Below are 27,761 nucleotides of genomic sequence, written 5' to 3'. Positions count from 1 at the left end.
AGGAGGTGTCATCAGCTGGGTGAGGACGACGTTGAGATCCCATGACACTGTAGAAGGCTTGATAGGGGGCTTTGACAAAAGCAAGCCTCTCATGAATCGAACGACTAAAGGCTCTCCAGAGATGGCTTTACCTTCCACACGATAATGGTAAGCACTAATCGCACTAAGGTGATTCCTTACTGAGTTGGTCTTGAGGCCAGACTCTGATAAGTGTAGAAGGTATTCAAGCAGGTTCTGTGCCGGGCAAGAACGAGGTTCTAGGGCCTTGCTCTCACACCAAACGACAAACCTCCTCCACTTGAAAAAGTAACTCTTTTTAGTGGAATCCTTCCTAGAGGCAAGCAGGACCCGGGAGACACCCTCCGACAGACTCAACGCAGCAAAGTCTACGCCCTCAACATCCAGGCCGTGAGAGCCAGAGACTGAAGGTTGGGGTGCAGTAACGCTCCGTCGTTCTGCGAAATGAGAGTCGGAAAACACTCCAATCTCCACGGTTCTTCTGAGGACAACTCCAGAAGAAGAGGGAACCAGATCTGACGGGGCCAAAAGGGCGCTATCAGAATCATGGTGCCGCGGTCGTGCTTGAGCTTCAGTAAGGTCTTCCCCACCAAAGGTATGGGAGGATAAGCATACAGGAGGCCGGTCCCCCAATGGAGGAGAAAGGCGTCCGACGCTAGCCTGCCGTGTGTCTGAAGTCTGGAACAGAACAGAGGCAGCTTGTGGTTGGTCTGAGAGGCGAAAAGGTCCACCGAGGGGGTGCCCCACTCTCGGAAGATCTTGCGTACCACTCTGGAATGGAGCGACCACTCGTGCGGTTGCATGACTCTGCTCAGTCTGTCGGCCAGACTGTTGTTTACGCCTGCCAGGTATGTGGCTTGGAGGAGCATGCCAAACTGGCACGCCCAGCGCCACAGCCCGACGGCTTCCTGACACAGTGGGCGAGATCCGGTGCCCCCCTGCTTGTTGACGTAATACATTGCAACCTGATTGTCTGTCCGAATTTGGATAATTTGGCAGGACAGCCGATCTCTGAAAGCCTTCAGCGCGTTCCAGATCGCTCGGAGCTCCAGGAGGTTGATCTGCAGATCCTTTTCCTGGAGGGACCACAGACCCTGGGTGTGAAGCCCATCGACATGAGCTCCCCAACCCAGGCGAGATGCATCCGTCGTCAGCACTTTCGTGGGCTGCGGAATTTGGAATGGACGTCCCAGAGTCAAATTGGTCCGGATGGTCCACCAGAGCAGTGAAGTGCGGCAACTGGTGGAGAGGCGGATGACATCTTCTAGATTCCCGGTGGCTTGGAACCACTGGGAAGCTAGGGTCCATTGAGCAGATCTCATGTGAAGACGAGCCATGGGAGTCACATGAACTGTGGAGGCCATATGACCCAGAAGTCTCAACATCTGCCGAGCTGTGACCTGCTGAGACGCTCTGGCCTGCGAAGCGAGAGACAGGAGGTTGTTGGCCCTCGCTTCGGGAAGGAAGGCCTGAGCCGTCTGGGCATTCAGCAGAGCTCCTATGAATTCCAGAGACTGGGTTGGCTGGAGATGGGACTTTGGGTAATTTATCACAAACCCCAGCAGCTCCAGGAGTTGAATAGTGCACTGCATGGACCGGAGGGCTCCCGCCTCCGAGGTGTTCTTGACCAGCCAATCGTCGAGATATGGGAACACGTGCACTCCCAGCCTGCGTAGGTACGCCGCCACCACCACGAGGCACTTTGTAAACACTCGTGGGGCGGAGGCGAGCCCAAAGGGCAGCACACAATACTGAAAGTGCCGTGCGCCCAGGCGGAATCTGAGATACTGTCTGTGAGCTGGCAGTATCGGGATGTGAGTATATGCATCCTTTAAATCCAGGGAACATAGCCAATCGTTTTTCTGAATCATTGGCAGAAGGGTGCCCAAGGAAAGCATCCTGAACTTTTCCTTGACCAGGAATTTGTTCAGGCCTCTCAGGTCTAGGATGGGACGCATCCCCCCTGTTTTCTTTTCCACAAGGAAGTACCTGGAATAGAATCCCTGCCCTTCCTGCCCGGGTGGTACGGGCTCGACCGCATTGGCGCTGAGAAGGGCGGAGAGTTCCTCTGCAAGTACCTGCTTGTGATGGGAGCTGAAGGATTGAGCTCCCGGAGGACAATTTGGAGGCAGGGAGGCCAAATTCAGGGCGTATCCGCACCGCACTATTTGGAGAACCCACCGGTCGGAGGTTATGAGAGGCCACCTTTGGTGAAAAAATTTTAACCTCCCGCCGACCTGCAGATCGTCCGGTACGGACACTTTGAGGGCGGCTATGTTCCCGTGGATCCAGTCAAAAGCCCGCCCCTGGCTTTTGCTGTGGAGGCGCAGGGGGCTGCTTAGGCGCACGCTGTTGACGGGAACGAGCGCGCTGGGGCTGTCCCTGTGCCTGACGAGGCCTTCGGGCCGGCTGGTTGTACCTACGCTTTGCAAAAGAATAGGGTGCAGCCTGCCGGGCCCGGGAAAAACGTCCACCTGTGGAGGTGGATGCTGAAGGCGCCCGGTGGGAGAGTTTGTCGAGGGCGGTTTCCCGCTGGTGCAGTTGGTCCACCATCTGCTCGACCTTCTCACCGAAAATGTTATCCCCCGGCAAGGGACGTCGGCCAGTCTCTGCTGGGTGCGGTTGTCCAGGTCAGAGGCACGCAGCCATGAGAGCCTGCGCATCACTATACCTTGGGCCGCAGCACGAGATGCCACGTCACAGGTGTCATAGATACCCCTGGACAGGAACTTTCTGCACGCCTTCAGCTGCCTGACCACCTCCTGATAAGGCCTGGACTGCTCCGGCGGGAGCTTCTCGACCAGGTCCGCCAGTTGTTGCACATAGGTCCGCATGTGAATGCTCATATAGAGCAGGTATGACTGGATGCGGGTCACGAGCATGGAGGATTGGTAGGCCTTCCTCCCAAACGAGTCCAGAGTGCGAGACTCCCGCCCCGGGGGCGCCGAGGCGGTATCCCTCGAACTCCGTGCCCTCTTGAGAGCAGAATCCACGACCGCCGAGTCATGGGGCAATTGGGGCCGCATTAACTCTGGGTCGGAGTGGATCCTGTATTGGGACTCTGCTTTCTTGGGAATGGTGGGGTTAGTTAACGGTCGCACCCAGTTCCGAAGCAGTGTCTCTTTGAGGACATTGTGCAGCGGCACCGTGGAGGACTCTCTAGGTGGTGATGGATAGTCGAGGACCTCGAGCATCTCGGCCCTCGGCTCTTCCACAGAGACCACGGGGAAGGGAATGCTAATAGACATATCCCGCACAAAGGAGGCAAAGGAGAGACTCTCGGGAGGTGAGAGCTTCCTCTCCGGTGACGGCGTGGGGTCCGAGGGAAGGCCCGTAGACTCCTCTGAGGAGAAATATCTAGGGTCCTCCTCTTCCCCCCACGAGTCCTCATCCTCGGTATCGGACATAAGCTCATGTAGCTGAGTCCTGAACCGGGCCCGGCTCGACGTCGAGGCACCAGGGTCTCGGTGTCGTCGAGTGGTGGACTCCCGCGCCGGCGGGGACGGAGCTCCCTCCATCGACGTGGACTCCACCTGCGTGGCGGTCAAGACCGGCGCTGCAAGCGGCGGCGGTGTCAACGGCCCCGGCGCCGGGCTAGAGCTCGCCGGCGCCACAGACATCGGCGCCGAGGGCGCAAGCACCCCCGGCGCCGGCACAGCCTGGCGCATCAGCCCTTCCAGGATCCCCGGAAGGATGGCTCTGAGGCACTCGTCCAGGCCCGCTGCCGGGAAAGGCGGTGGGGCCGGTAGGGGTGTCGGCGTCAGAAGCTGATGGGGGCTAGGAGACAGCACCGAGGTGCCGGAACCCCGACGCGTCGGTACCTCCAAAACCGACGGGGACCTCTCCTCTCGACGAGTACGCTTCGGCGTCGCCTCCTCTCCAATATCCGGATGCACCGAGGGCGACCGGTGACGACGCTTCTTATCCTTCTTGCGATGCCCGTCACCGGCGCCAGAAGGCATGGAGGAGGAGGAGGTCGATCCCCTTCGGTCTCGAGGTACCGGGTCAGACAGGGTTCGGTCCCGTGGCCCACGAGCTGAGGGAGTGACCGGGGCCGACTGCCCACGCGGCCTCTCACCTCCACTCTCACCGGAGGACCGGCGGGCCGACGGGACCTGTTCTCCTGGGGTCGATGCCATCGGTGCCGATGTCTCGGGCATCGATACCGGTACCGAAGGACCGGGCGTCGGTACCGATGCCGTCGAGGTCCACGTCGAGGGGCCGGCGCAAGTTCCAAAAAGACGGTCCCGCAGAACTTGCCTCGCAACCTGAGTCCGTTTCCTGAGACCGAGACACAGGGAACACGACTTGATATTGTGCTCCGGCCCGAGGCACTGGAGGCACCAAGCGTGGGTGTCGGTCTGCGAGATCGGCCGGCCGCAGCGACCACACTTTTTAAATCCACTCGGGACCTTCGAGGACATCGACGGAAAAATCGCGTCGGCGAAGTCAAAGTCGTCAATGGTGGCTGGAATCACACCTCGAAAAAAGAAACGACCGAGCGGCCACTAGGCCGCAACGCGGCGTCCCCGCTGGAAGCGAGGGAAAAGGGGAGCGCGTGCTCCACACGCTCAGGTTTTTTTTTTTTTTTGAAAGGGAAACCGGCGATAACCCAAAAACAAGAGAGAAAAAGAAAAGCGACGATCCGCGTAAACGCGATCGAAACTCCGGCGGCTGAAACAGAGAGAGCGTCAAAGCACAACTCTCTCCAGACGCGGAAAAAAAGGAACTGGCGGGAGCGGTCGCGCACGGGCGGGAAGACGGCCGCGCATGCGCGGTGGGCGTGCCCTGCGTGCCGACCGTCCCGCGAAGCTTCTTTCCGGTTGGTGGGGGCTGCCGCGGACGTCACCCAGTCGTGAGAACAAGCAGCCTGCTTGTCCTCGGAGAAAGAGCTGTTTCCTTGAATACCAGACCAAGAGTTGAATCTGCAGAGTTCCGCCCCCTGCTACACCAGCTGGAGGAAAGTTGAGGTGACCATAAGAGAAGGGGTAGGGCAACATGGAAGAATTTGAACCCTACTCAGAGCCCTCTGGCACTGCCTTCTTTGCAGGGGTTTGTTTGCCTTAGTGACTCTGCTCCCTGATAACCTCTTCCTGGCCCCAGGGATTCAATAAGAAACCATCACCTCATGTGGTGGGTCGCCTCCAAAAAGCTCCTTCTGAGGTAATGAGGATAAAAATGAGGAGGGATAGGACCTATTTTTAATTGTAGTAGCGAACTAGGCATTTTATTTACATAGTTTATTCTGCTGTCCTTGATAGTGGTCTGCGCCTTCTCCTAACCATCCCGTCCTTGATAGTGGTCTACGCCTTGTCCTAGCCAATCTCTCAGTAAGAGAGGTGGGCTGGCTAGGGATGTTTGGGAAGTAGAGGATAATTGTTTACTATGACAATACATCTATTATTGTATATTATATATTGCCTTTTAACTGTATTTTATATTTTGTTATTGCATTTTGAATCTTGCTGTAAGCTTCTTTGGGTAATCTTGTTAGACTGAAAAAGTGGACACTCCATATAAACCAGAACAGAAAGAATATGAAATACAAGCTTTTAGTTCCAATATCTTGATGATACCTTGAATTGCTTTCTCTGGATCCCAGCAATCAACATCAATAAGATACCTATAAGGGAAAAAAAATCCACCTAAGTCATAAAATATGATTGTCTTGAAAATAAAGAGTATCATTGCATATCTCTTCCACTTACCTGCATATGAGATATCCAGTTCTACTAACTCCATTAGTACAATGAACTCCAATGAGTTTTTCTAATAAAACCAGAAAAAATGTATTCAGTACAATATTCAAACATTAAAATTACAAGAAAAAAATGTCAGATATATTTTAAGCAACTAAAGTGATATTCAATATTTGTGATTTTATAAGCAACAAAATATGCAAAGACAATTACTTCCCAGAAGACATTTTTCAGTTGCAGTTAATATATTTCAACATTTTTATTGATGACAAGAGAAAAAAAAAGCCGGAATCACAGCCAACAATAGCTATACAAAAGAGCAAAACACATGGCATACGCAGTAAATTAAGACCATCCGTCATCATAAAATTTTGTTTTTCCAGAGAAATGTACCCCTTCCCACCCACCTCCAAAACCTGCTCCCACCCTCCCCCATACAGGAAACCCATAACCCTAGATCAAGAAGGAAAGAAAAACAAGCATACATACCACCTCCCCTCCCCCCCGGCAGAGCCTAAAACTTAGATCCAAGAAGACTGTATTCTTCTAGCTTCCCGAATCATCATAGAAAGAAAAAAATCACATAACCCCCCTCCCCCACTCCAACCTCCCCTCCCCCCCCCCCCCCCCCCCCCCCGCAGCACCCTAGGGTCACAGACAATTCAATAAAAAAAGACTGTGTCCTAATCTCACCACATTCCTTGAGTCGTCTTTGGAAGTTATAACTCAAAGGACTACATTACTGGCCACATTTGCGTTGGAGATAGACAGAGACGCTGTGCTTAAACTTTCTTTGAGACACTTAGATTCGCTGTTTATGGGTTCAAAAGTTAGAGTTTTTCCTGACCTATCCAGGGAAACTCAGAGGAGATGTAAGATGTTCTTATCGCTACGCCCTAGGGCAATAGCGATGGGAGCAGATTTTCTTTTGAGATTCCCATGTATATGTAGAATAAAATTTCAACTTAAACAATATCAATTTTTTGACCCAAAACAGCTAGAAGACTTTATAATAAGCAGAGAAGAGGTCAGAGTATAGGTTTAGTCACATATGTAACACTGTATGGCAGATATGAGTAGGCCACTCAGGATTTAAGCTGCTCTTTTGATTTGAAGGTTGTGAAAATTGTTTAAGATTTAAGTATAGAAATTTCATCTCTTGGATCAATTACCTAAATTTGTGGGCGATAGTTAAATATTCTTGAGGATTTGACTGTATATATGTATTGATTGATGACTTTTCTTTTTGTGTATTTTCACTCATAAGTATATACATTATGAATGTAAAAATTAATAAATAAAGAATTAAAATCTTAAAAAAAGACTGTGTCCTATACGGGACAAAACTTTAAAGGTTCCAAAGATGAAGGAAGCACTGAGTACATTTAGGAGACTTCATAGCATCTCTAGTTTCCCAAAGCACCAGCTGATGTAATTGGCTTCTCCAACTCCAAAAGGAAGGGGGATCCAGAGAAACCCAGGCCTGCATAATACATTTGAGCCCAACAAGCCTCAGTTTCTGAAAGAAGAATAACTGCTCTCTTGTCCCCAGCACCCAACATACCCAAAAGCCACACAGATGGCCGCTGCAAGGCAAGCATAGAAAAAGAGTGAGTACAGAATTGCACCAATGCAGCCCAGAACAACTGAATCTCGGGGCAGCTCCAGAAAGAATGGAAAAGGGAATCCTCCCCAGTCCTACTCTTCAGTTAAAGAGCCGAAGACACCAGCCTGCACAGGACAGTTGTAATTGGGAAAGTTAGGCCCTGTGCAAAGACTCTGTAATGGGTTTCCTGCAAGGCAGCAGTAGCAACCACCTGAGGAGCACTGTGCAACACAGAAAGAACATCCCAACCACACAGCAAAATACCCAGGTCCTGTTCCCATCTACCTCATACCACCCTAAAGTGCAGTTAATACATTAAACACACTACAAATAGCTAGATTTTTATAGTGAGATCAAAGTTGACTTTAATTACCATTGCCTATATTTTCAAACAAAAATGTTGAGACCAATCTTTTGAACTGTAGAATGGTATCATCATCAGGAACTTCAAGTCCAGCAGTACAGAGTTTTTTATACTCCACATTTTTAGGAAGATCCTTAAGAAAGAGAGAAAAAAAATAATTTAACATAACAGATCTAAATGCAGCACGCAAAGTCTGATGTGTACAAAACTCCCTGTCATGTTTACCTTTGTATTATAGTAGCGAGTGGTGTTTGATAGGTCAATAATTAACCCAAGATCTTCATTTTGTGCTTTAATTTCAGTTATCAGGTCTTTTGGTGTGAACTTCTGGGTTGGAGTAAGTCTTTGATTAGCCATCTATGAAGGAAAAAAAAACAATTAAGGACTTTAGTCAGAAAAACTGAAAACAGTTAATACTATATGTGCACATCACCCTTGCACTTTGGATTTAAATAGTATAAATTACCATACATGGTTCAAATATTCTTTCTGAACCATATTGTGTGACTTTTCTGCATTCCAGTTAAAAAGCATCTCTGTATTTTCTGTCAACAAGAAGGATTGAGTCAGGCATATACATAGGTGGTACAAAATTTATAAATGAAAGCAGTACCAATCAAAAACAGAGGAAAAAGCATTAAAATATTATTGGAGCACTCAATTTTACTTCCCATCTTCAATCATGGGCAGAAAGTAGGTGATGTCATCTGACAGCGCCAGAAGGGAACTGCACTTTCAATGCTCAGAATTTGCTGTAAATAATGCATGTACTGGACCATGTAGAGCTGATGGGCAGCAATCAGAGCAGATAGCATAGCTTTCTGGAAGACTTTCTTTTCTAATGGTCTACCAAATGAGAATTAACTAGCAGGGCAACCTGCTGGATCTAATCTATACTTGAGGTCTCCAGGGGCCTGCCATGCTGAATGGGGAGGGCACCCTGACCCTGCCTCCCCTGTGGCAGCCTGCTGATACTTGCTGTAAAGGCAAAAGCAGCGAAGTTAGGGTTTGAATAGCATGTTGTGAAGGATAATCAGCTACACTGAGCATCTGTTCAAAAAGGTGCTTTGAGACGTTAAAAAAAAATTTGAAAAAGAATGTGCCCAAAATGTATGCCGAGATTAAGCGCAATTAATGATGTGATTAAAAAAATGTTAAGCAGCGCCCACCCCTAGTTAAAATGGTTGCTGTTCCCACCAAACCTAACAGAACCTGGACCAGCAGCCAACTGAGCAGTCTCATAACCTCCCCCACCCCCCTTGGCAAATTACCCTGCTGGAAAGGGCTTGTCACAGTTACACAGAGAACCAGCAGTCATGCTGAGCTGCAGGCTCTAACAGTTTGTGCGGCACTGGCCTGCCAACAAGCTCAAGAAAAAGGCAAGCTTGCTGTGACCTTCCTATTGACCTTGCCCAAGAAACACAGCCTGGGAGTCATTGGACTCCCATATTTTCTGGTTCCTCTAGGTATAAACTGGGCAGAACCTTAAAATTTTCAGGGCCTTTGTTTCTTTTCATTTTTTTGAACAAGTTTCATTTTCCTGAAAGACAGAAATAAAATTCTGCAAGGAAGGCTAATTCTTTTTGTTTGCTTCTTAGAATTGCAGGGGAACGCTCCAAATGGAGCGAGGGGAAAGGGGATCCACAACCCCCATAGACAAGGACCCCGTAGGAATCTCACCAAGTCTATAAAATAATGAGTGGAGTGGAACGGGTAGACGTGAATCATTTGTTTACTCTTTCCAAAAATACTAGGACTAGGGGGAATGCGATGAAGCTACAAAGTAGTAAATTTAATACGAATCGTATTAAATTAAACTCTGGAATTAATTGCCAGAGAATGTGGTAAAGGTGGTTAGCTTAGCAGAGTTTAAAAAGGATCTGGATGACTTCCTAAAGGAAAAGTCCATAGACCATTATTAAATTGACTAGGGAAAATTCACTGCTCGTTTCTGGAATAAGCATCATAAAATGTATTGAGCTTTTCTGGGATCTTGCCAGGTATTTGTGACCTGGATTGGCCACTGTTGGAAACAGGATACTGGGCTTGATGGACATAAGCACATATGCACTGCCACGCTGGGAAAAGACCAAAGGTCCATCAAGCCCAGCACTCTGTCTCCGACAGCAGCCAATCCAGGCCCCAAGAACCTGGCAAAAAACCCAAAATTTAATAATGATCAATGGACTTTTCCTTCAGAAATCTGTCCAGACCCCCTTTAAACTCAGCAAGGCCAGCTGCCGTCACTACCTTCTCCGGCAATGAGTTCCAGAGTCTAACTACACGCTAAGTAAAGAAAAACTTTCTCCGATTTGTGTTAAACCTACCACATTCTAATTTCATCTTGTGTCCCCTGGTTCTATTATTGTTAGAAAGCGTAAACAAATGCTTCACATCTGTCCGCTCTATCCCACTCATTATTTTGTAAACCTCTATCATATCACCTCTCAGCTGCCTTCTCTCCAGGCTAAAGAGTCCTAGCCATCTTAACCTCTCCTCATAGGGTAGTCGTCCCATCCCTTTTATCATTTTTGTCGCCCTTCTCTGCACCTTCTCCAATTCCTTTATATCTTTTTTGAGATGAGGCGACCAGAACTGAACACAATACTCCAGGTGCGGTCACACCATGGAGCGATGTAACGGCATTATAATACCCTCATGCTTGGTTTCCATCCCTTTTCTAATAATACTCAACATTGTTCGCCTTCTTAGCCGCCGCAGCACATTGAGCTGAAGATTTCAACGTCCTATCCACGATTACTCCCAGATCCCTTTCTCGGTCCGTAACTCCTAACGCAGAACCTTGCATAACATAGCTGTAATTTGGGTTCCTCCTTCCCACATGCATCACTTTGCACTTGTCAACGTTGAACTTCATCTGCCATTTGGACGCCCAATCCCCCAGTCTCACGAGGTCTTCTTGTAATTTTTCACACTCCTCCCGCGATGAGACGGGTCTGTCTCAGTGTGGCAATACTTATGTAAGTTAGCACCTTTAGTTACTGACTTAGAGTTATATACCGATGGTGTTACTGGAAAGCTCAGTTCTCTACCTCCATCTGCTGGCAGGAAAGGGACATAACGCAATTTTCAGACTGGTATGGCAGGAATGATAAGGGATAATACTTTTAAAACAAATAGAAGAAAATATTTTTTCATAACACATACTTAAGCTCTGGAAAATCATGCCAGAGGATATGGTAAAAGCAGTTAATGTAGCTGGATTTTAAAAGTTTGGACAAATTCCTAGAGGCAATGTCCACAAATCATTATTAAGGTAAACCTGGGGAAAGCCACTGTTTATCCTTGGATGGAATCTTGCTGCTTTTTGGGATTTTGTCAGGTACTTCCCAGACAATGCTTTACCCACCAAGCTGCGGATAACATGTAAAGGAAAACATGTAGTGTCTCTGCAGGAGGCACACAACTTTTTGTGCAGCCATTTTTCTGAGGAGACCTTGCATCAAATTCTTGAACACGGATGGGGTCTCCTGGGGGGGGGGGGGGGGGGGGAGGGGGGCTGCTGCCTGTGCCGGAGCTATGGAAGGCAGTAACCCGGACTGGCACAGCCTAACAGAGACTGTGAATTGACTACTGCATGAGAAATTATTTGCTCTCAAGCCTTGCCCGAGGTTCAGGATTGTGTCTAGACACTGGATTCCTGGCTGCCATTTAAAGTCACACTATGATGATTATGTCAGTTTGTTGGACTTTGATCAGACTAAACACCATTTTTGGACACGAGGCAAGGGAGTTCAGGCCATGACTGGTAGAGACATGAAATCTCAGACCCCCTGTGATGGTGGCTGCCATGACTCTTCTTGTCTTGTCTTTTGGGTTATGCATATGGGTTAGGTGGAAGGTGGGTGGGATTTGGTAGAATGTTTTAGATTGGGTTGATATTTTTGGTTGGGGAATTGGGGGGGGGGGGGGGAGGAGTGCAGTTCTTTGTTTTTGGGACAGTATGTTCAGGGTTAAGGGTGAAGCAGATGCTAACAAGGTGGATTTAAAAAGGGGGGGGGGGATCAGCTGTGAGATTGTTCTCAATATGGGTTAATAAGGATGATCAGGTCAGGCCTCATGTGACTCCTGGCCAACGGAACCACCTCCAACGTGGCTGCCATGGATCCCAAAACCTGTACATAGTTCCAAGCCGTGGGCGCTGGAATGCTCAGCAGGCTCTGAATCTGCGCTTGCAGCTTCAATCTCTTGTTGGGCAGCAAGAAGACTCTGCCCACATAGGTGTCAAAAAGCACCCCCAGGTATTCCAAAAGACTCTTCTCCAAGTTGACAATCCACCCCAACGACCTCAGCAGACTGACTACCCTATCTGATGCCTGAAGGCTGTCCTGAAAAGACGGAGCCCGTATCAACCAGTCGTCGAGATAAGGATGCACTTGCACCCCTTCCTGTCGCAGAAATGCAGCGACAACAACCATAATCTTGGAAAACGTCTGAGGAGCTGTAGCTAGACCGAAGGGAAGCGCCTGGAACTAAACGTGTTGACCCAGGACCGCAAACCAAAGAAACCAGTGATGAGGCAGACAAATGGGAATATGCAAGTAAGCCTCTTTGAGATTGCGGAAAGTAAAACTCCCCGGGGTGAACTGCAGCTATGATGGCCCAAAGAGTCTCCATGCGAAAATGACACACTTGCAGAGCTATGTTTACTCCCTTGAGATCGAGAACCGGACGAAAGGAGCCTCCTTTCCTTGGAACCACGAAATAGATAGAATAACGGCCTGAACCGCGTGAGTTACCGGAACGGGAACCACAGCCCCCAAGTGAATTAAATTTTCTAACGTGTCTCTGACCGCCACTCTCTTCCTTGGAGATTTGCAAGGAGATTCCATGAAAGAATCTGCCAGAGTTTGAACAAACTCTAGTTTGTAGCCATCCCGTATGACCTCCAACACCCACTTGTCTGAAGTTACCCTGGCCCACTCTCCCAGAAAAAGGGAAAGCCATCCCCCTATCATCCCTGGAAGATGGACCAAGGCCCCATCATTGGGCATGAGATCCCACTGGGGGTTTGGAAGCCACGCCACCTCGGCGGCGCTCCTCCTGAAACGGCTGCCGTTTCTGAGGATAACGGGGGGGTTTAGAGAAGGCTACCGCCCTGCCTGGGCAATAACGCCTTGCATCCCGAAACCGAGCCCGACAAGGACCCGCGCGAGAAGTTGATCTAGGCCTATCCTCCAGCAACCTACGCCCCTTAGAATCTCCCAGATCCTTAACAATCCTGTCCAAATCCTCGCCAAACAGAAGCTTGCCCCTAAAAGGCAAACGCGCCAGACGAGACTTCGAAGCTGTATCCGCTGACCAGTGATGAAGCCACAACAATCGGCGAGCTATCACCGAGAGAGCTACCTCCTTGGCCGATGCTCAAAGAATATCATACAACAAATCCACCAAATACGCGAGACCAGCCTCAAGCGAAGTTAGCCACCAGCTCCTCTGAAGAGGTCGCCTTCTGCACCCAAGACAAACAGGCCCTGGCTGCATAGGACCCGCAGACCGGCGCCTGCATGCATAACGCTGCCACTTCGAAGGAAGCTTTTAAAGACGATTCTAACTTCCTATCCTGCGGATCCTTAAGCGGCCTCCTACCTTCCACCGGCAACGTAGTCCTCTTAGTAACTGCCGTAATCAACGAATCTACCGTGGGTAACCGCAAATCATCTCGCTCCACCTCTGGAAGCGGATATAAACGTGTCATGGCCCTCGCCACACGCAATCTTGCCTCCAGCGTGTCCCACTGCGCCGCAATGAGTACCTTCACTGCCTCATGAATGTGAAAGGTACGGGACGGCTGCTTAGTCCTTGACATAATCGAGGGCGCTGCCGAGGAGGAGAGACCGCTGTCCGGAGCTCAGATATTTAAAATCTCCATAGCTCTGACAATCAGGTTCGCCAATTCGTCCTGGCAAAACAACTGTGCCACCATGGGATCATCAGACCCCTCAGACGGAGACTCCCCCTCCACCAGCAATTCAGAACGGGTCAGTTGGGGAAACTTCCGACAACCGACCTTCATCTACATCTGTGGCCACCGACACAGAATCCAACTCTCTTGAATCCAGGCACTGTCTCTTAAGTAAAGAGGACGGGACCACCAAGAAATCCTCCTGAGAAGTCCCTAAGGCCCCTTCACCACCAAGGACCCCCCCCCCCCCCCCCCGGATCTCTTAAGCAAAAAAGCCCTGTGTAAAAACAGGACAAACCAGGGGGAAAAGGGTACACCCGATTGTTCTACACCACTGTCTCCCAGCTGAGACACCCCCACAGGCAGGGACACCTGCCGCCGAACCCCAACAAAGGGAGGTGCTGCTGGCTCTCCCCCCAAATCCAAAATGGCACCTGACACACCTCCGCGCGGGGAAAACAACGGAGCCTGCCCAACCGCTACCTCCGCTCCTCCGGATCCATTATCTTGCATCCTGGCTCCAGCTGATCTCAAATCAGCTGTTTCACGACCGCGTTTCCCAGTAGAAGCCCAACTCCGGCCACCCCTTCAAAGTCGCGACAGTGCCAAAATTATCCGCCGCCAGATGAGACGCCTGACGCCCGGATGTGCCTGACGAGGCCGCTGGACCTGAAACCCGATCCGGTCGCTCTCGCCCCCCACCGGTGCTCCATGCACCAAACTGGTGCGAGGGCAGGCATCACACACTCCCAATGCTGCTCTCCGGTTCCCACACCAGAAGCAGCGTTTCACAGACTCCAAAAGGCTGCCATGTGCCCTGAAGAACAATTCCAGCACAAAAGAACCCCCAACCTGCTTAGAACAACGGCTGTTTCCCAGCCTGCTCTGAAGCAGCTCCCTGCTTACTGTGAGTGCTAACACACCAGAATGTGTTAAAGATCCTCTTTATTTCTTTTTTTTTTTAACAGGAGAATAAGACTCACGTGCCCCAGGCAAGGAACCAGTGGGAGGGGGAGAAAGGGAGGGACCTGGCACCACCAGGTGTCCCTGCTCAGCCATAGTGAGCCCTCAACCCCGTGGGTACCTCAACTCATCCTGAGGGAACAGGCGAGGAGTCCCAAATCCAGAGCTGCAGAGTTATGACCATCCACTTGCTAGATAGAGAGAATACTGAAGTTTGGCTGGCTACACATGACCACATATAGAGCCTCAGAAGTTCTCTCTATCTCCACCTGCTGGCAGAGGGACATAACCCACCAGTCACTGGATTGATCTGTGAGACGCTATGGAATGTGTTTCTTTCTGTTTTTCTGGTATTGTGCTGTATACAGAGTCTAGGTTAATTTTTGAAGAATTTGAAGAGGGGCTATCTCTGTTCAGCATGTGTAACTGCAAGGCCAAGTGTCTGAATAGGGATCTGTTTGCTAGGTTCTGAGATTTTGATAACATATTGTTTCAGGTTTGGCAAGACAGTCGGTGTTGGCATGAGTTGTCCAGTGCTTCCCTGAGTGGGACTACAACTCTTTACTTTTGGGTATTCAGGAACACTTGGTGGAGCAGGGCATCTTGGCCTTGCAGTGCCACTTCCTTTATAATGCTCTTTTGCTCATCAAGAAATTGATTCTGTCCTATTGGGTGGCAGAAGATTCACCACCACTATCTACAGCTATGGCTTGTCAATATGAGGGAAATGGCCTGTTTTGAACTTAGGACCTATCAGCACAGCAATCCCACTGTCTCCCATAGCTGATGATAAGAAATGATGTGGCGCACGTTTTTACACTTGTACCCTGCAACTACTTAGACAGTAGACTCATTTTGCACACCATTCATTTTCGATTTAGTATTGCTCTGTTGTTATTGTTTTATCTGACTGTTGCAATAAAATATATTTTATAAAATCAAACAAGAGAAAGGTGAATGTAGTCTAAGACTAATTTTTTTTTTGTGGTGGCAAGTGGTGGGAGAATATTGGGTTGCGTTCATTCAGCATCCCCAATCATTTAAAAAAGTTGGCTCCTACAGGCTTACCTAATTTAGAATTCTATTACTGTGCATCCAGAATTATAAATGCAGGATAGAGGTGTTGTGAGGATGTCTTCAAAAGTTGGATGCAACTAGAATAGATGCAGATAGAGGGCTACTCTTTACTGTTGCTATTAATGACCCCTCAGCGGACAGTGGGAATCAGCAGATTTTTAAAAACTTTCACGGTGAGAAACACTGTTAAAAACTGGTGCCAAGTAAATTAAGATACTTGGCAATAAGGAGGAGATTTTATTTCCAGTGGCTCCCTTAGGGTAAGAACACTACTTTTGTACCAGAAATGAGGGATTGGGACAGAAGAGCTTACATTTTGTACGGCAGATAATACAAGGTGAATGGTTGAAAGGCTTTGCTTCTTTAGCCCGTGAATTTGATTACAGATTGAATCAGAAGGTTTATATCCCAGATTAAAGGCAAGTTTCAACATTTAGAGACTAGAGGCTGGAATTTCCACAGACCACAGTCCCAACAAATATGTGGATCTATCAGCTCTAGTATATTTTACTGGATGCCACTATAGCAATTGGTTGCCAACTGGAATAGCAATATGCAGAATAGCCACGATGAGTCAGATTGGGAGGTGATTTGGCCTTGGGTCCATCCAATGTCCATGTGCTTTTGATGGAAGGAACTTATATAGAGATTGTTACACTGTGCAAACAAGTCTCCCTTCTTTTATGCTCAGTATGGAGGAGCATCATCTGATTTGTGCTGATGGGGGGGGGGGGGGGGGGGATAGCGACAGAGGTACTTTTTCCACCCACACATAGCAGACTTGCCCAGTGGTTGCCCATTTTTGGCAGGCAGTACATGTGGAGATTAGAATAATAGTATGTAAGTCTTTCACCTATGTCGCTCTGTATTATTTGATAGGATATTGTAGAGACAAGGAGCTTTGAGACAGAGAGACCTGGAAGAGGCTACCTTATTCAAGCTGCTAGGTTTACCATGGCTACCAAATGGAAAGCAAGTTTGATGTGCTGGTCCTTCCAGGTGGCAGATATCATAACTGTAAAGAAACTGTCTTATACCTTCCAGGTAAGGGTGATGTCTATCATCAAATATGTTCAAAATACTGGAGATTCTAGGAAAGACGTGCTGGGTAATGGGTTATCCTGTTGTGTCTTTTAGGGAATGGGGTCTTTGGAATTCAGTTTGTCTTATGCTGCTTTTAAGATGATACATCCTTTTCCATGCTCTTTACATTTGTTTTCAGTGTTTAACCTGTCATTTTAAATGAAGAGTTATAAAACAAACAAAAACAAAGAATAAGGCCAAATGAACTGAATGTACTGTAGGCACCATCTCCACAGAGACTACAGAGGTTCCAAGTTACAGCCTGCACTGCTGCCTTAAGCGTCCGACTTAGTAACTGCACTGTGGTCACTGGAGCACCACCTTCCTTCTGCCTGCTTAGGCTCAGAGCAGCTCCCCCACAGTGCCAAGATCTTTATCTCTGGGTGTATGTTTTTAAAATAAATGTAATGATTAAGAAACAAAATAGAACATACCTTTGTTCACTTATCCCTTAATGGGAAGGGGGGCTCAGAAGGCAGAGAAGATAAAGAAACACAACACAACCGCTTTTCACCCCCAGCTGGTAAAAGGCCCCTCATGACATTGTCACCCAATTGGGGGGGAGGGGGGAAGGGGAAGGGGAAGGGGAATTGACAAGGAAACCGTGATATGCCTCCGCCAGCAAAAACTCATAGGACCTCTACTAGCTGGCCACATCAAGCTAAAGCCTGCAGGTTAAACCTCAGGGCCACAGATGGTCAGACACCTCTGTATTCAACCAAGGCAAGAACTGTAGATGAACCTCTGGGAGTGAACACTGGTTAAGGGCCATAGGCTGTGGCTTGCGCCCTGGAGAAACAGGCCTGCTCTTAATAAATCCTAGTGCATCAGTCCAATCTGCACCATCTGATGGAATCAGGAAAATACTGGCTAGTTACAGGACTGCCCACTCTGCCTCCATCTGCTGGTTGGGGAGCATAACCCACTCATCTGGACTGGTCTAGCAGGATAAGGAAAGAGGATTCTTGACAGTGCTAGGCTGTCAGATGACAACTTATAAGGACTTGATATCTGTATATCATAGAGGCCATGAAAAGGTGCAAACCATACATATTTCTAGTTTGTATTTTAATACAGCTATTTTGCTTTTCTTGAGCTGGGAGATGAGTTGAGAGTTGCAAGAGAGCTATAATGTGCTTTTTTCTGAAAACTACCCTTCTAAAGTTGTGGTTTGACATTTGACCTATGCTAACTTGTGATAAGTTGCTGGTCAGCAACTAAGACGGACTCCTATGACTAAGGACATCTGCTGTATCCAGATAAACAATCAAAAGGAGTAGTAAGTGGGTGTGGGTAAAATTATAGCCATAGCAAGAGGGTGGGGGTAGTAACAGGGTAACTTTACCCATTATCTAATAAAAACGTATGCTTATGTTCATGATAGGCCCTGTCAATTTAGGAGAATAAATGATAGAATTTGATGGAACATGCTGGAAACTGGATTCATCATAACAGGAAACAGAATATTCTGGAAAGATGCATATTCACTAGGTAGGAAGGGTAATTATAATTAAGATAATGAAGAAAGGAAGAAGAGGAAACAAAACTGAGGATGGCGAGCCTCAGTGTGTCCACTAGCAGGTGGACATATTGACAGCTCCCAGGGAAAACTCTGTTTTTATTTGCTACATATAATACTGTATTGGGAGTTTATTTGTTACTATTTCAATAAGTACTGATTGGCTTCTTTGACAATTTGAATAAACATTTATTATGTCTAATACTTATTTAGTAGCCAGAGTTTTTCTTGCCTGGAATTCTGTCGGGGGGGGGGGGGGGGGGGGAGTAAAGATTTACTCAAGGGTCCACCCCCCCCCCCCTCACAGGAGACCTCCAGAAGATTACTTCTGTCTCAGAAGAAAGACAGAAAGTAGACATATACTGCTTGTCCTCAGAGAATCTAGGGCACTCTTCCTTGTACCCTAGTAACTCAAATATTTGAACCATTAATGTCACACACAGTTTTAAAAATTTCAGTTTATACATACCCCCTTTAAAGGCACTTTGAAAGCAATAAATCGAGTTCCTGTGATGCGTTGTCCAATTGGTTTCACAGTCCTCCATCTGTTACAGAGAGAAGTCAGATTTTTAAATATTTTAATTCACTTTTGAGAAACACATGCTTCAAAATAAGCAGTGCTTTTTTTCTAGCAAAAAAGGTGCTGGTACTCCAGCCCACAATTGCTAGGTCCCCTGCAACCAGTCACAGAATCTATGACAAGGCAGAATTGGTGAGTAGGGCCTGAGCTCTTTCATTAAAACTTGGGGACCATGGGTCAATTTTAGCAGACAATGGAATAAAAAGGTGCCAGTACTCAGTACCCCTAAAAAAAACTGTAAAAATAAGAACGCAGCTGTACAGGCCTTTAGTTGAAAAGATATGTCTCCTCTGTTAAGATTAATTTTATGCAACTTGGCTTGAAACAGTTTGTTCAAATAGTGCAAGTAGCATGACACCAGTTTTCGTTAAAGTGCTGTTTTTTGTTTGGTTTTTTTTTTGTTACTGTGGTTAAACAGTAAATGTCATATTAAATACGGCATTAAAAAAAATTATCAAAACCTGTAGAAACTATTGTATTATGTTTATTTTCCATGTTTGTTCATCATATATTATGTTAATCCTAATAGGGGATATATATATAATAGGCGGTACCTAAAACATTAACAACAAACAGTACTAAAGTTATAACAGGAAATCCTGTATCTGAATAAAAACCTGCAAAAAATCGAGATATGAAACAGATACCAAAATGTTAGCTTAGAAAATTTTATTTGATGCATTAATTTAAATAAAATTATTAGAAAAGCTGTATATTATTAAAGGGGTCATTTACTAACCTTCAATTGCTTTACCTACTACAGGGCCCCATTGTTTAAAACAGGTCTTTTACAGCTGGCCCTTGAGAGGCGTACTATGTTAAACTTTTTTTGTTTTTAGGCTCCTACTCCAACCTCACTTTGAATATTCTAGGAAATGAAAGGGTTCATATTCAGTGTTTTTTAACTTGATAGGAGAAGCTCTACCCAGTTCAACAGCACTGACCAGCTCAGGCACTTATTATTCAGACACTTAACCAGAGAGTGCCACTGAAAATCAGCTCTCACCAACATGGCACTATTGAATTATTGCTGAAATGGCTGGGGGAAGACCAAGAAGTTATCTAGATACCACTGATATTCAGTTTGTGCGCCCAAATAGGATTGCATAAAAAGCTTTAGTTATCAAGGTACTGCCATTGACTGGTCCTGGTTAACTTCTAGCAACTGTGAAAATCAGTGGCAGTACCCAGATTAGGTCTGGCACTGAATAACTGAGTCTAATTGCTTCCAAGTGATTTATGGGGCCATCATGCTGTATTGAAATTTTAATTTTCCTCACCTTTCTGTTAGAGATGATGTAACAAACTGGGATGGTTTCTTTTACAGCACCTCAAGTTGGCTGCAAGTTTATAATAATGGTTACAAAACACTAGGTTCCAGTTTGATCAGGCTCCTAAAAACTGGCACTGAGCTAGGAAGAAACATGGCAGCTCCTGCAAACACTTGTAGAACCAGGCTGGGGAAAGATACCACAGCTAAGGGATGCAACCTGTCACAGAGCTGCACAGAAAAGAGTTTGGAGGGAGAGGAAAGACTGGGGAGGGAGGGACGAATACAGAGGGAAGAGGTCCTGAATGGAGAGCAGAGCATGCTGGAAGCGAGGAGATAACTAGATGAAGAACAGAGGAGTGAATGGAAAAGAGCAAAAAAAAAAAAAAACAGCAGCAAAGAAGGAAAAAAATTGATAAAACAAGAATAAAGATCATCCTCACAAAACTTTAAAAAAACCCCACAAAACATAAGCAAAATAATCTAAATGTAAAATAAAGCACAAGTAAAGAATTTCCCTGGCTCCTAAAATGTTTGCTTCGTGCCCAAGTTTTGTACCTATTTTTCTCCTATTTATACCTTCCACTGCAAAAACTGCTCTCAATTGCTGAAACCTATGACAACTGTTCAGCTGTATACTTTTTATTATTAATTGCAAAACAATAAAACTAGCCCTTATACAGTCACTTGTAAGTCTTTACATCCTCTACACAACATACTTTTTTTTTAAGTATATTTTTTACTAAGCACCAAAGGAATATCACAAAGAATCAAGAATAGATCACGTAAACAATATGATACAGACATTTATAAGCAATAGTAAACAAACTTTAAGGTACTAACATTATACTTATAACTCCCAACTTCTCTCCCACCCCCGCCCCAATCCCCAACCAAGCTAAATCAATGCTGCTACTTATCTAAGCATTCAAAATCCTGCTCCATGTCACAAGGATCACAGAGTCCTAAAAGGGTGCCTAAGTCTTTAGAAAAAAGTCTCCTTTCGAGGAAGACAAGTCAGGAATCCCCTGCGTTCCAGTGAACGCAACAAAATCATAGCTGATCCCCAATGTGAAACTGTGGGTGAATCTGGGAAGAGCCAACATTGTAAAATAGACTTTTTAGTCATCAACACCGAGCATTTGAAGAACGGTTTGCATGTCTGTCAGAGACTGTCCCTGCAGGATGAACACATCAAACAGTAGGCATGGTGATGACAAGTCTACATAATTGAGTCCAGAAACCCTTTATGTAAGTGCAAGTCCAAGATGGGCCCCACACGCTAAGCATTTAGGACATTTATCATGTTCCTGCAGTGTCACTCAATGTGCTCTGTGTGGGGTAAATTTGTATTTTAACTCCCACAATGAGGCATATTTTCAAAGCACTTTGGGAGGCTAAGTTCCATAGGTTTCTATGGAACTTTGGGAGGCTAAGTGCTTTGAAAATAAGCCTCATTGTGCCATTTTCAGTTAATCTGTATATATTAAAATGACAGGTCTTAATATTTATTTGGATTTATTTACCGCCTTTTTGAAGGAATTCACTCAAGGTGGTGTATAACAAGAATCAGTCCAACATAAGCAATAGACAATTACAGCTGGTCCTCCAAAGAGGTATAGTCATATTCCGGGATTTTTTCTCTCAAATAGATATGGGGGGGGGGGGGGGGGGGGTTCAAAAGTTGGGCATCCAAAATAAGCATAGTATTATTGTTCCCAAACTGAAGAGATCAGAGATATGGTTGGTAATGAGCAAATATAGTGCTGCAACTGGATATATGCAAACCGGTTATTTAAACCTAAACCATATTAAGCCCTCAAATTTTCAAAGGTCATAATTTTATACCATCATCAGTAAGTACATGGTATCAGTGGCGTAGCCACAGGGAGCCTGCACCCCCTCCCCCCCAATTTGGGTTTGGATCCCCAAAGTCTGCTGGTTCGGCTGGCAGGGGTCCCTGCCAACAGCTTTCCTGCAGTGATATCCACCGCTGCACTTCCTGTCCTGCTTCCCCCTCCCCTGTGTGTATACTGGTTTTTAATGAAATTCAGCATGCGCAATTTCACTAAAACCCAGCATGCATGCCGCAGCAGGAAATCAGGGCAGGTAGCACGGCACCGAATATCACCACAGGAAGTCTTCTGCTCGCAGGTCTTGGGGACCCCCGTCAGCCCAGGGTTGCAGTGAGGGCAGAAAGCAGTGGGGAGGCGGGGCAAAATGCCCCCTCACATTTTGGGCTCAAGCCCCCCCCCCCCCCCCAAAGCTGACCACCGTCAAAAGGAGGAATCTTCCACCAGAAAGGAAGCATTCTAAGTGATGGGCAACAAAGTACACAACATATTTTTATCTACATATTCAAAGTTAAAGAACAATTATAGAACTAATCAAAAATAGGAAACCAGTCTCTTCACAACCTTTGTCATAGCAAATTTAAAATTTGCTTCATTTCTAAAAACGGTCTTAAGGTCAATAAGAGTGTCCACCTGTGACCACAGTAGATAAGTCAATTCAAATACTTCTGGATGAAGAATCAGGCTGTTGCAATGAAAAGAATTTGAAGCAAAGGTCGAAACATGTTGAACATGTAGTTGCCAGGATAAAATTATTCTGCTATTTTCACAAGTGAGTCAGAGACCTCAGAAATTCTTTAAAAGTAATATTAGGCCTCCCAGAGACCTCCTTCAGCAATTTCTGTAATCCATGGCTACTGACAAGAAGGCCTGATCGAGGCATTTTCTTGGTGATGCCAAACTGTCTCCACTTTAAAGGCTCAGTTCCAGAAGTGAGGCGATGGGGTCACCTTGTGGAACCAAGTAGTCTTTATTTCAACCAGCATACACAGTCAACAGATGACCCGACAGTGCGAGTTTCTGAGGTGAGGCTTCACACAATCACTCGTCTATTTGATTATCATTCCAACATCGATAGGCAGCAATTGGAGTACTGTTTTAGTGTGAACGCTGTCCTTTTATCACCGGCTGTTGATGTGATGAGACCCCCGATGCAGGCATTTCTTCTGCTGAAACACAGCTGTGTCAGGTCATCTGTTGTTTACTGTGTATGCTGGTTGGAATAAAGACTGTTCCACAACGTGACTCCATCTGCTCACTGTGTTTGGTGTTCTGGATCTCCTTCATAAGGTTTTGGTCCTTCTTTGTTCCAGGAGTTGCAGATTCAAATTCTCAAGATAGATTGACATCATGTAGGAAGGTTGAAAATCAAGAACTCAGTAAGAAGTTTGAACTTAAGATTCTGAACTGTCCGCAATCAAGATTATCAACATCTAGAGATAAGTTCCACAAATTTCTTAAGGAAATATAACTATCCTGATTCTGGGTTACCCCCTCTTCAGAAGTTATATTATCTTCCTTCAATATCAAGAACCTCCCACGAAACTGGGGGCTGGAAAGAACAGTAGGGGTCTCAATGGATAGTTTAGATTGACAGCACTTTTGGAACATTCAGAGGAAGAAATTTCACTTAGAGCTACTTGTTTCATTTCTATTTCTTATGGATAAGGAAGCTACATTACAATTGTGTCTAACAAAGAAGTAAATTGTTTGGGTGGAAAAATACAAATATTTCTGGACTCAAGTTAGGAGGAAAAAATTTGTTAATGGATCAGGTGGTGATCAATCTTCAGGTGCTCATTTTCAGTTACGTTTTTCATGTAAATGTATGGTCTACATATGAGATAATTTTCTTAATGTTCAGGGCTCTTTAGTAACTGGTCCAGGATGAGTGGGGAGCTACAAGTTTTTGCAAAGTATAAGCTCACTATTTATATTTTTGTTCTAATTCTTTAATCATAATTTCTTTTTAATCCCAGCTTCCTATGTTTTTTTTTCATCTTGGTTCCCTCATTACTTGTGGACTATTTGCTCAGGTTAGCATATTTCTATACAGATGATGTTTAAATTTGATATTTCAATAAAAATATAAAATAAAAAAAACAGCACATCACCTGCAAATACCCTCCCTACAGTAAGCATGGTAATGGTAGCACTACGGGGAGACTGCAGCAAATGGGACAGGAAGGATTGTGAAGATCAAGAATGGGAGAGAGACTGATGGTGCAAACTACAGAGAGATCCTGGGAGAAAACAAAATATGAAAGATGAAAGTTTTCACACCCTTGCACAATACAATAAAGTATGCTTCACTCAAACCAGTGGAACCCAATACAATTGGGATTATTTCTGTATCTTCTGCCATGTTTTAATGCATCTCCTGGTACTTGATCTCTTCCCCATACACAATACATAATAGTTGCTTGGTCCTCACAATTTTATTACTTATAAGTATATATAGTAAACACTAGAAATCCAAAACATTTTCTCATAAAATATATGAATCTGGCTCAAAATTTGGGGGGTGGGGTGGGGGAAGAATCTAGCCCAAAGTGAAGAAGAGAAAAGAAAAGCAGAAGCATCAAATATGTCTGCGATTTTTCTCCTTTACAACCATGTCCTGCTTTCCAGCTTTTAATTGGTTGGCATTGTAATGCCTCATTGTGGTCACAACCTCTTCGTTCTCTGCAATTTCTTTTTATAATCATGACTCCAGATTTTTCTGGTACATCATCGTTATAGTACTTACACAGTTTCCAGTGGATGAACCAAGTAGCAATTCATGTGTATGTTTTAATGGACTATGTTTCACTTAGTGCTGGTGTAAGTGAACCTTCAGCTTTCTACTCTCCCTCAATTAACTTTCATGCCCCTAGCACCACCCTGAGATTTTCATAATTAAACTCAATCATAAGAACGTAATAATTGTCACACTGGGTCAAGACCAAAAGCCTATCTGGCTCAGTAACCTGTTTCCAACAGTGGCCAATTTAGGCCACGAGTATATGGCAGGGATCCTCAGAAGTAGCAGGATTCCATGCTGCTCCCCCCAGGGATAAGCAGCAACATTCTTCAGGTATACCTTAATGGCTTTTGGCATTAGTTCCCAAACTGTGCGCTGCAGTAAACTTAGAGACAAGCCACAAGATGTTTTAAGGCCCCCTCCAAAATGGCTGGCGAGAATGTCCAAGTCCTGCCAGTAGTACAGATCCACTGCCTGACCTTTCCTTCCATGCTGCCTGAGCAGAGAAAGTTGGCAGCGTGTTTCAGGAACCAATGCCAGCACTCCTGCACATACTCTGCTTCCCCCCAGTCCCCCTTACTTCGCTTCTGAATATGACCAGTAGCGATTCAAATAGGCAATCTCGAGTTCAACCAGGATCTTTTCCTTTGGAATGGACACAGAAAGCTGCATCAGAAGAGGCGGAACACGCTAGACGAAAGGTCCCCAATGCTGCTCAAGACTGTGTAAATTGCTGTTAGATTGGATTTAGAATCAAAGTAAGAAAGACTGTGGGAGGAGAGGGAGGAGAGGAAGGGAAAAGGAAAGATGCAAGACACATGGAGGACTGCAATGCTGGCAGAAGCCATATTTATGCATATAACACTCATTATATTTATACTTACATAGGCACATAATTTGTGCGAAAATTAAAAAAAAAAAAAAAAATATAAAAACAAGTATTCCTGAAGAGAACCCTCCGTAAAGTATTTATGACTCCAGAGAGAATACTAACAGAACACACGTAAAACCAGAGTAGTGAAATGGGCAGACACAAAAGGAATTTCCCAGATCCCATAGTCCACCTGGGTGGGCCCTGGACTGGTTTAGCTATCAAAGATAGGACATTATCGTATAAGTCCAAATTTCACCTTCCTTTTCATCCTGTATAACCAGACCAAATCAAGAAGATGTACCAAACCTCTACCCCTCAGGGTGGTAGAAAGACAAGGTTCCCTCTAATACTGGTACTTTGACTGAGCAAATACCTACAAGAAAATGGTCTTCAAAGAAATTTCTTCAGAGAGGCCTGTCTCGAGGGCTCAAAAGGAGGCTTAATCAAGGCATGGAGTGCCAAGTTGAGATCCCACTGGGATGATTTAGCTCAGTATGAATACAATTAACACCCTGCAAAAATGCACTACCAAGATCCCCTGCAAATCTTACTTCTGAAATAGAAAGAGCTGCTACTTGCACCTTAAGGGATCTGTGAGCCAGACCTTGATCAACCCCTTCTTGTAAAGGCGCCATACTACACTATTCTATACTATACAGTGCTTCTAGTCTGCAACACCCAAACAGTTTGCTGCGGATTGCATAAAGAGAAACTGAATCATAACTTCCTGGAAGTACGTTTACATTTTAAAATAAAAAGGAATGGTTAAACTCCATAAAATTTCTCAACTAACCAGGTTGAGTGTTATGAAAAACCAAATAATTCAAAACAATTCTAATTTCCGAAGGTAACGTGTTCCATATTGATGAATCATGATAATATAATGAGAAATTAAATATAGATTTATATCTAAGTTGACTGATAGAAGGGAATTTCAACATTAAATTGCGTAATTTATAAGAAGAGTTTGGTAAATTAACCCAATTAAGAAAATAAAAAGGCACTAGCACATTAACAGGCAGATGATCAAAGCCCCGTGCTGTTCCAAACAGCGCTCTAAAAATAGCGCTGGAACAGCGCGGGGCTTTACTGTACGGATGATCAGAGATAATGCATGCAAATTTAAGCAGCGCAATTATCTCTGATCATGGGTTAGAAGTGCGGGAGAATTGTGCCTGAGCATGCACTCAGCACAATCCTCCCGCACTTGTTTGACAGATCTGGGCTGTCAAAAGCCCAAACCTGTCAAACACAGGGGCTGGAGGTCCATGGGACCACCAGGCCATGACTACCCCTGCCCCAAGCAAGGCAAAATGGGGGCTGGAGGTCCGGCGGACCTCCGATCCCCCCCCCCCCAGGTTCAGGGAGGGCTGGAGATCCAGTGGGTCTCCAGCCCTCCCCCCCCCCCCAAAATGGTCCCTGGTGGTCAAGTGGCCGCCGCCCCCCCAACCCCCAGCATTGGCAAGGGTCCGCTCTGCCATCCGATCCGACGCCCACCCTCCCTCTCTGCCTGCCTGGTGCCCGCCCCCTACCTTGGTTGGAGGAGGGACGCAGCCTGCCTCCCTCCTCTTCTTTCGACACCGCAAAATGGCGGCGCCTAGCCCTGCCCAGTGCATCCTGGGATGCGCTGGGCAGGGCTACACACCATATAAGGGAGTAGCTGAAAAAGAATGCACAAACCAAGCAGAGCAGACCAACATTTATTATTCAAGGTGCCCAACTTGGCCACATTTAGCCTTCAGAAAGGCTGAATCTGGGGCTGAACTGCCTATCAGGACATATAAATAAATTAAAATCATATACATTGTAAAGAGTATGTAGGACAGGCCCCAAAGGAACCCTGGGATAGGCCAGAATACCCCCGTTATAGGCAGGCATTCCCCAGAAAAAAACTAGAAATAAAGAACTACAACTCCCAGCATGCCCCAAGGGAGACCGGGGATAAGAGAAACTATGTGCATTCCCAGGAGTCTCCAGAGGAGGGCCGCAGGGGAAGGAATAAGGCTGATTCTCCAACCTGGTGGAAGAGGTGGTGGAACAGGTGGGTGGAGAAAGAAGAGCCACCAAAGAGCTTTAATGAAAGAAAGGGTGAGCAGCTGGGGGAAGGGCGGGGCGAGGAGAATATGGATTGGGCTCCTGAGGAGAGAGAGGCAGAGAGTGAGCCTTGCCCTATGGAGTTGACTGAA

The 27,761-nt window shown here is 46.1% G+C and overlaps 1 protein-coding gene across 2 annotated transcripts in view; it reads right to left on the bottom strand.

Moving 5' to 3' along the window:
- The window catches only part of LOC115470099, a 212,979-nt gene that overhangs the window by 120,983 nt on the left and 64,235 nt on the right, over nt 1-27,761 (bottom strand). For both annotated transcript variants that reach the window (XM_030202999.1, XM_030203000.1), the window contains exons 2-6: nt 18,725-18,800; nt 7,913-8,044; nt 7,697-7,820; nt 5,727-5,787; nt 5,595-5,641 (exon numbers count right to left, since the gene is read on the bottom strand). In XM_030202999.1, coding sequence (XP_030058859.1) covers nt 5,595-5,641; nt 5,727-5,787; nt 7,697-7,820; nt 7,913-8,044; nt 18,725-18,800 — 440 coding nt within the window. The remainder of the gene's footprint in view (nt 1-5,594; nt 5,642-5,726; nt 5,788-7,696; nt 7,821-7,912; nt 8,045-18,724; nt 18,801-27,761) is intronic.

This window comes from Microcaecilia unicolor, chromosome 5, assembly GCF_901765095.1.
Source record: "Microcaecilia unicolor chromosome 5, aMicUni1.1, whole genome shotgun sequence".
NCBI lineage: Eukaryota > Metazoa > Chordata > Amphibia > Gymnophiona > Siphonopidae > Microcaecilia > Microcaecilia unicolor.
Note: the sequence above shows the minus strand (reverse complement) of the source record. Positions and strands in the feature narration are given on the sequence as shown.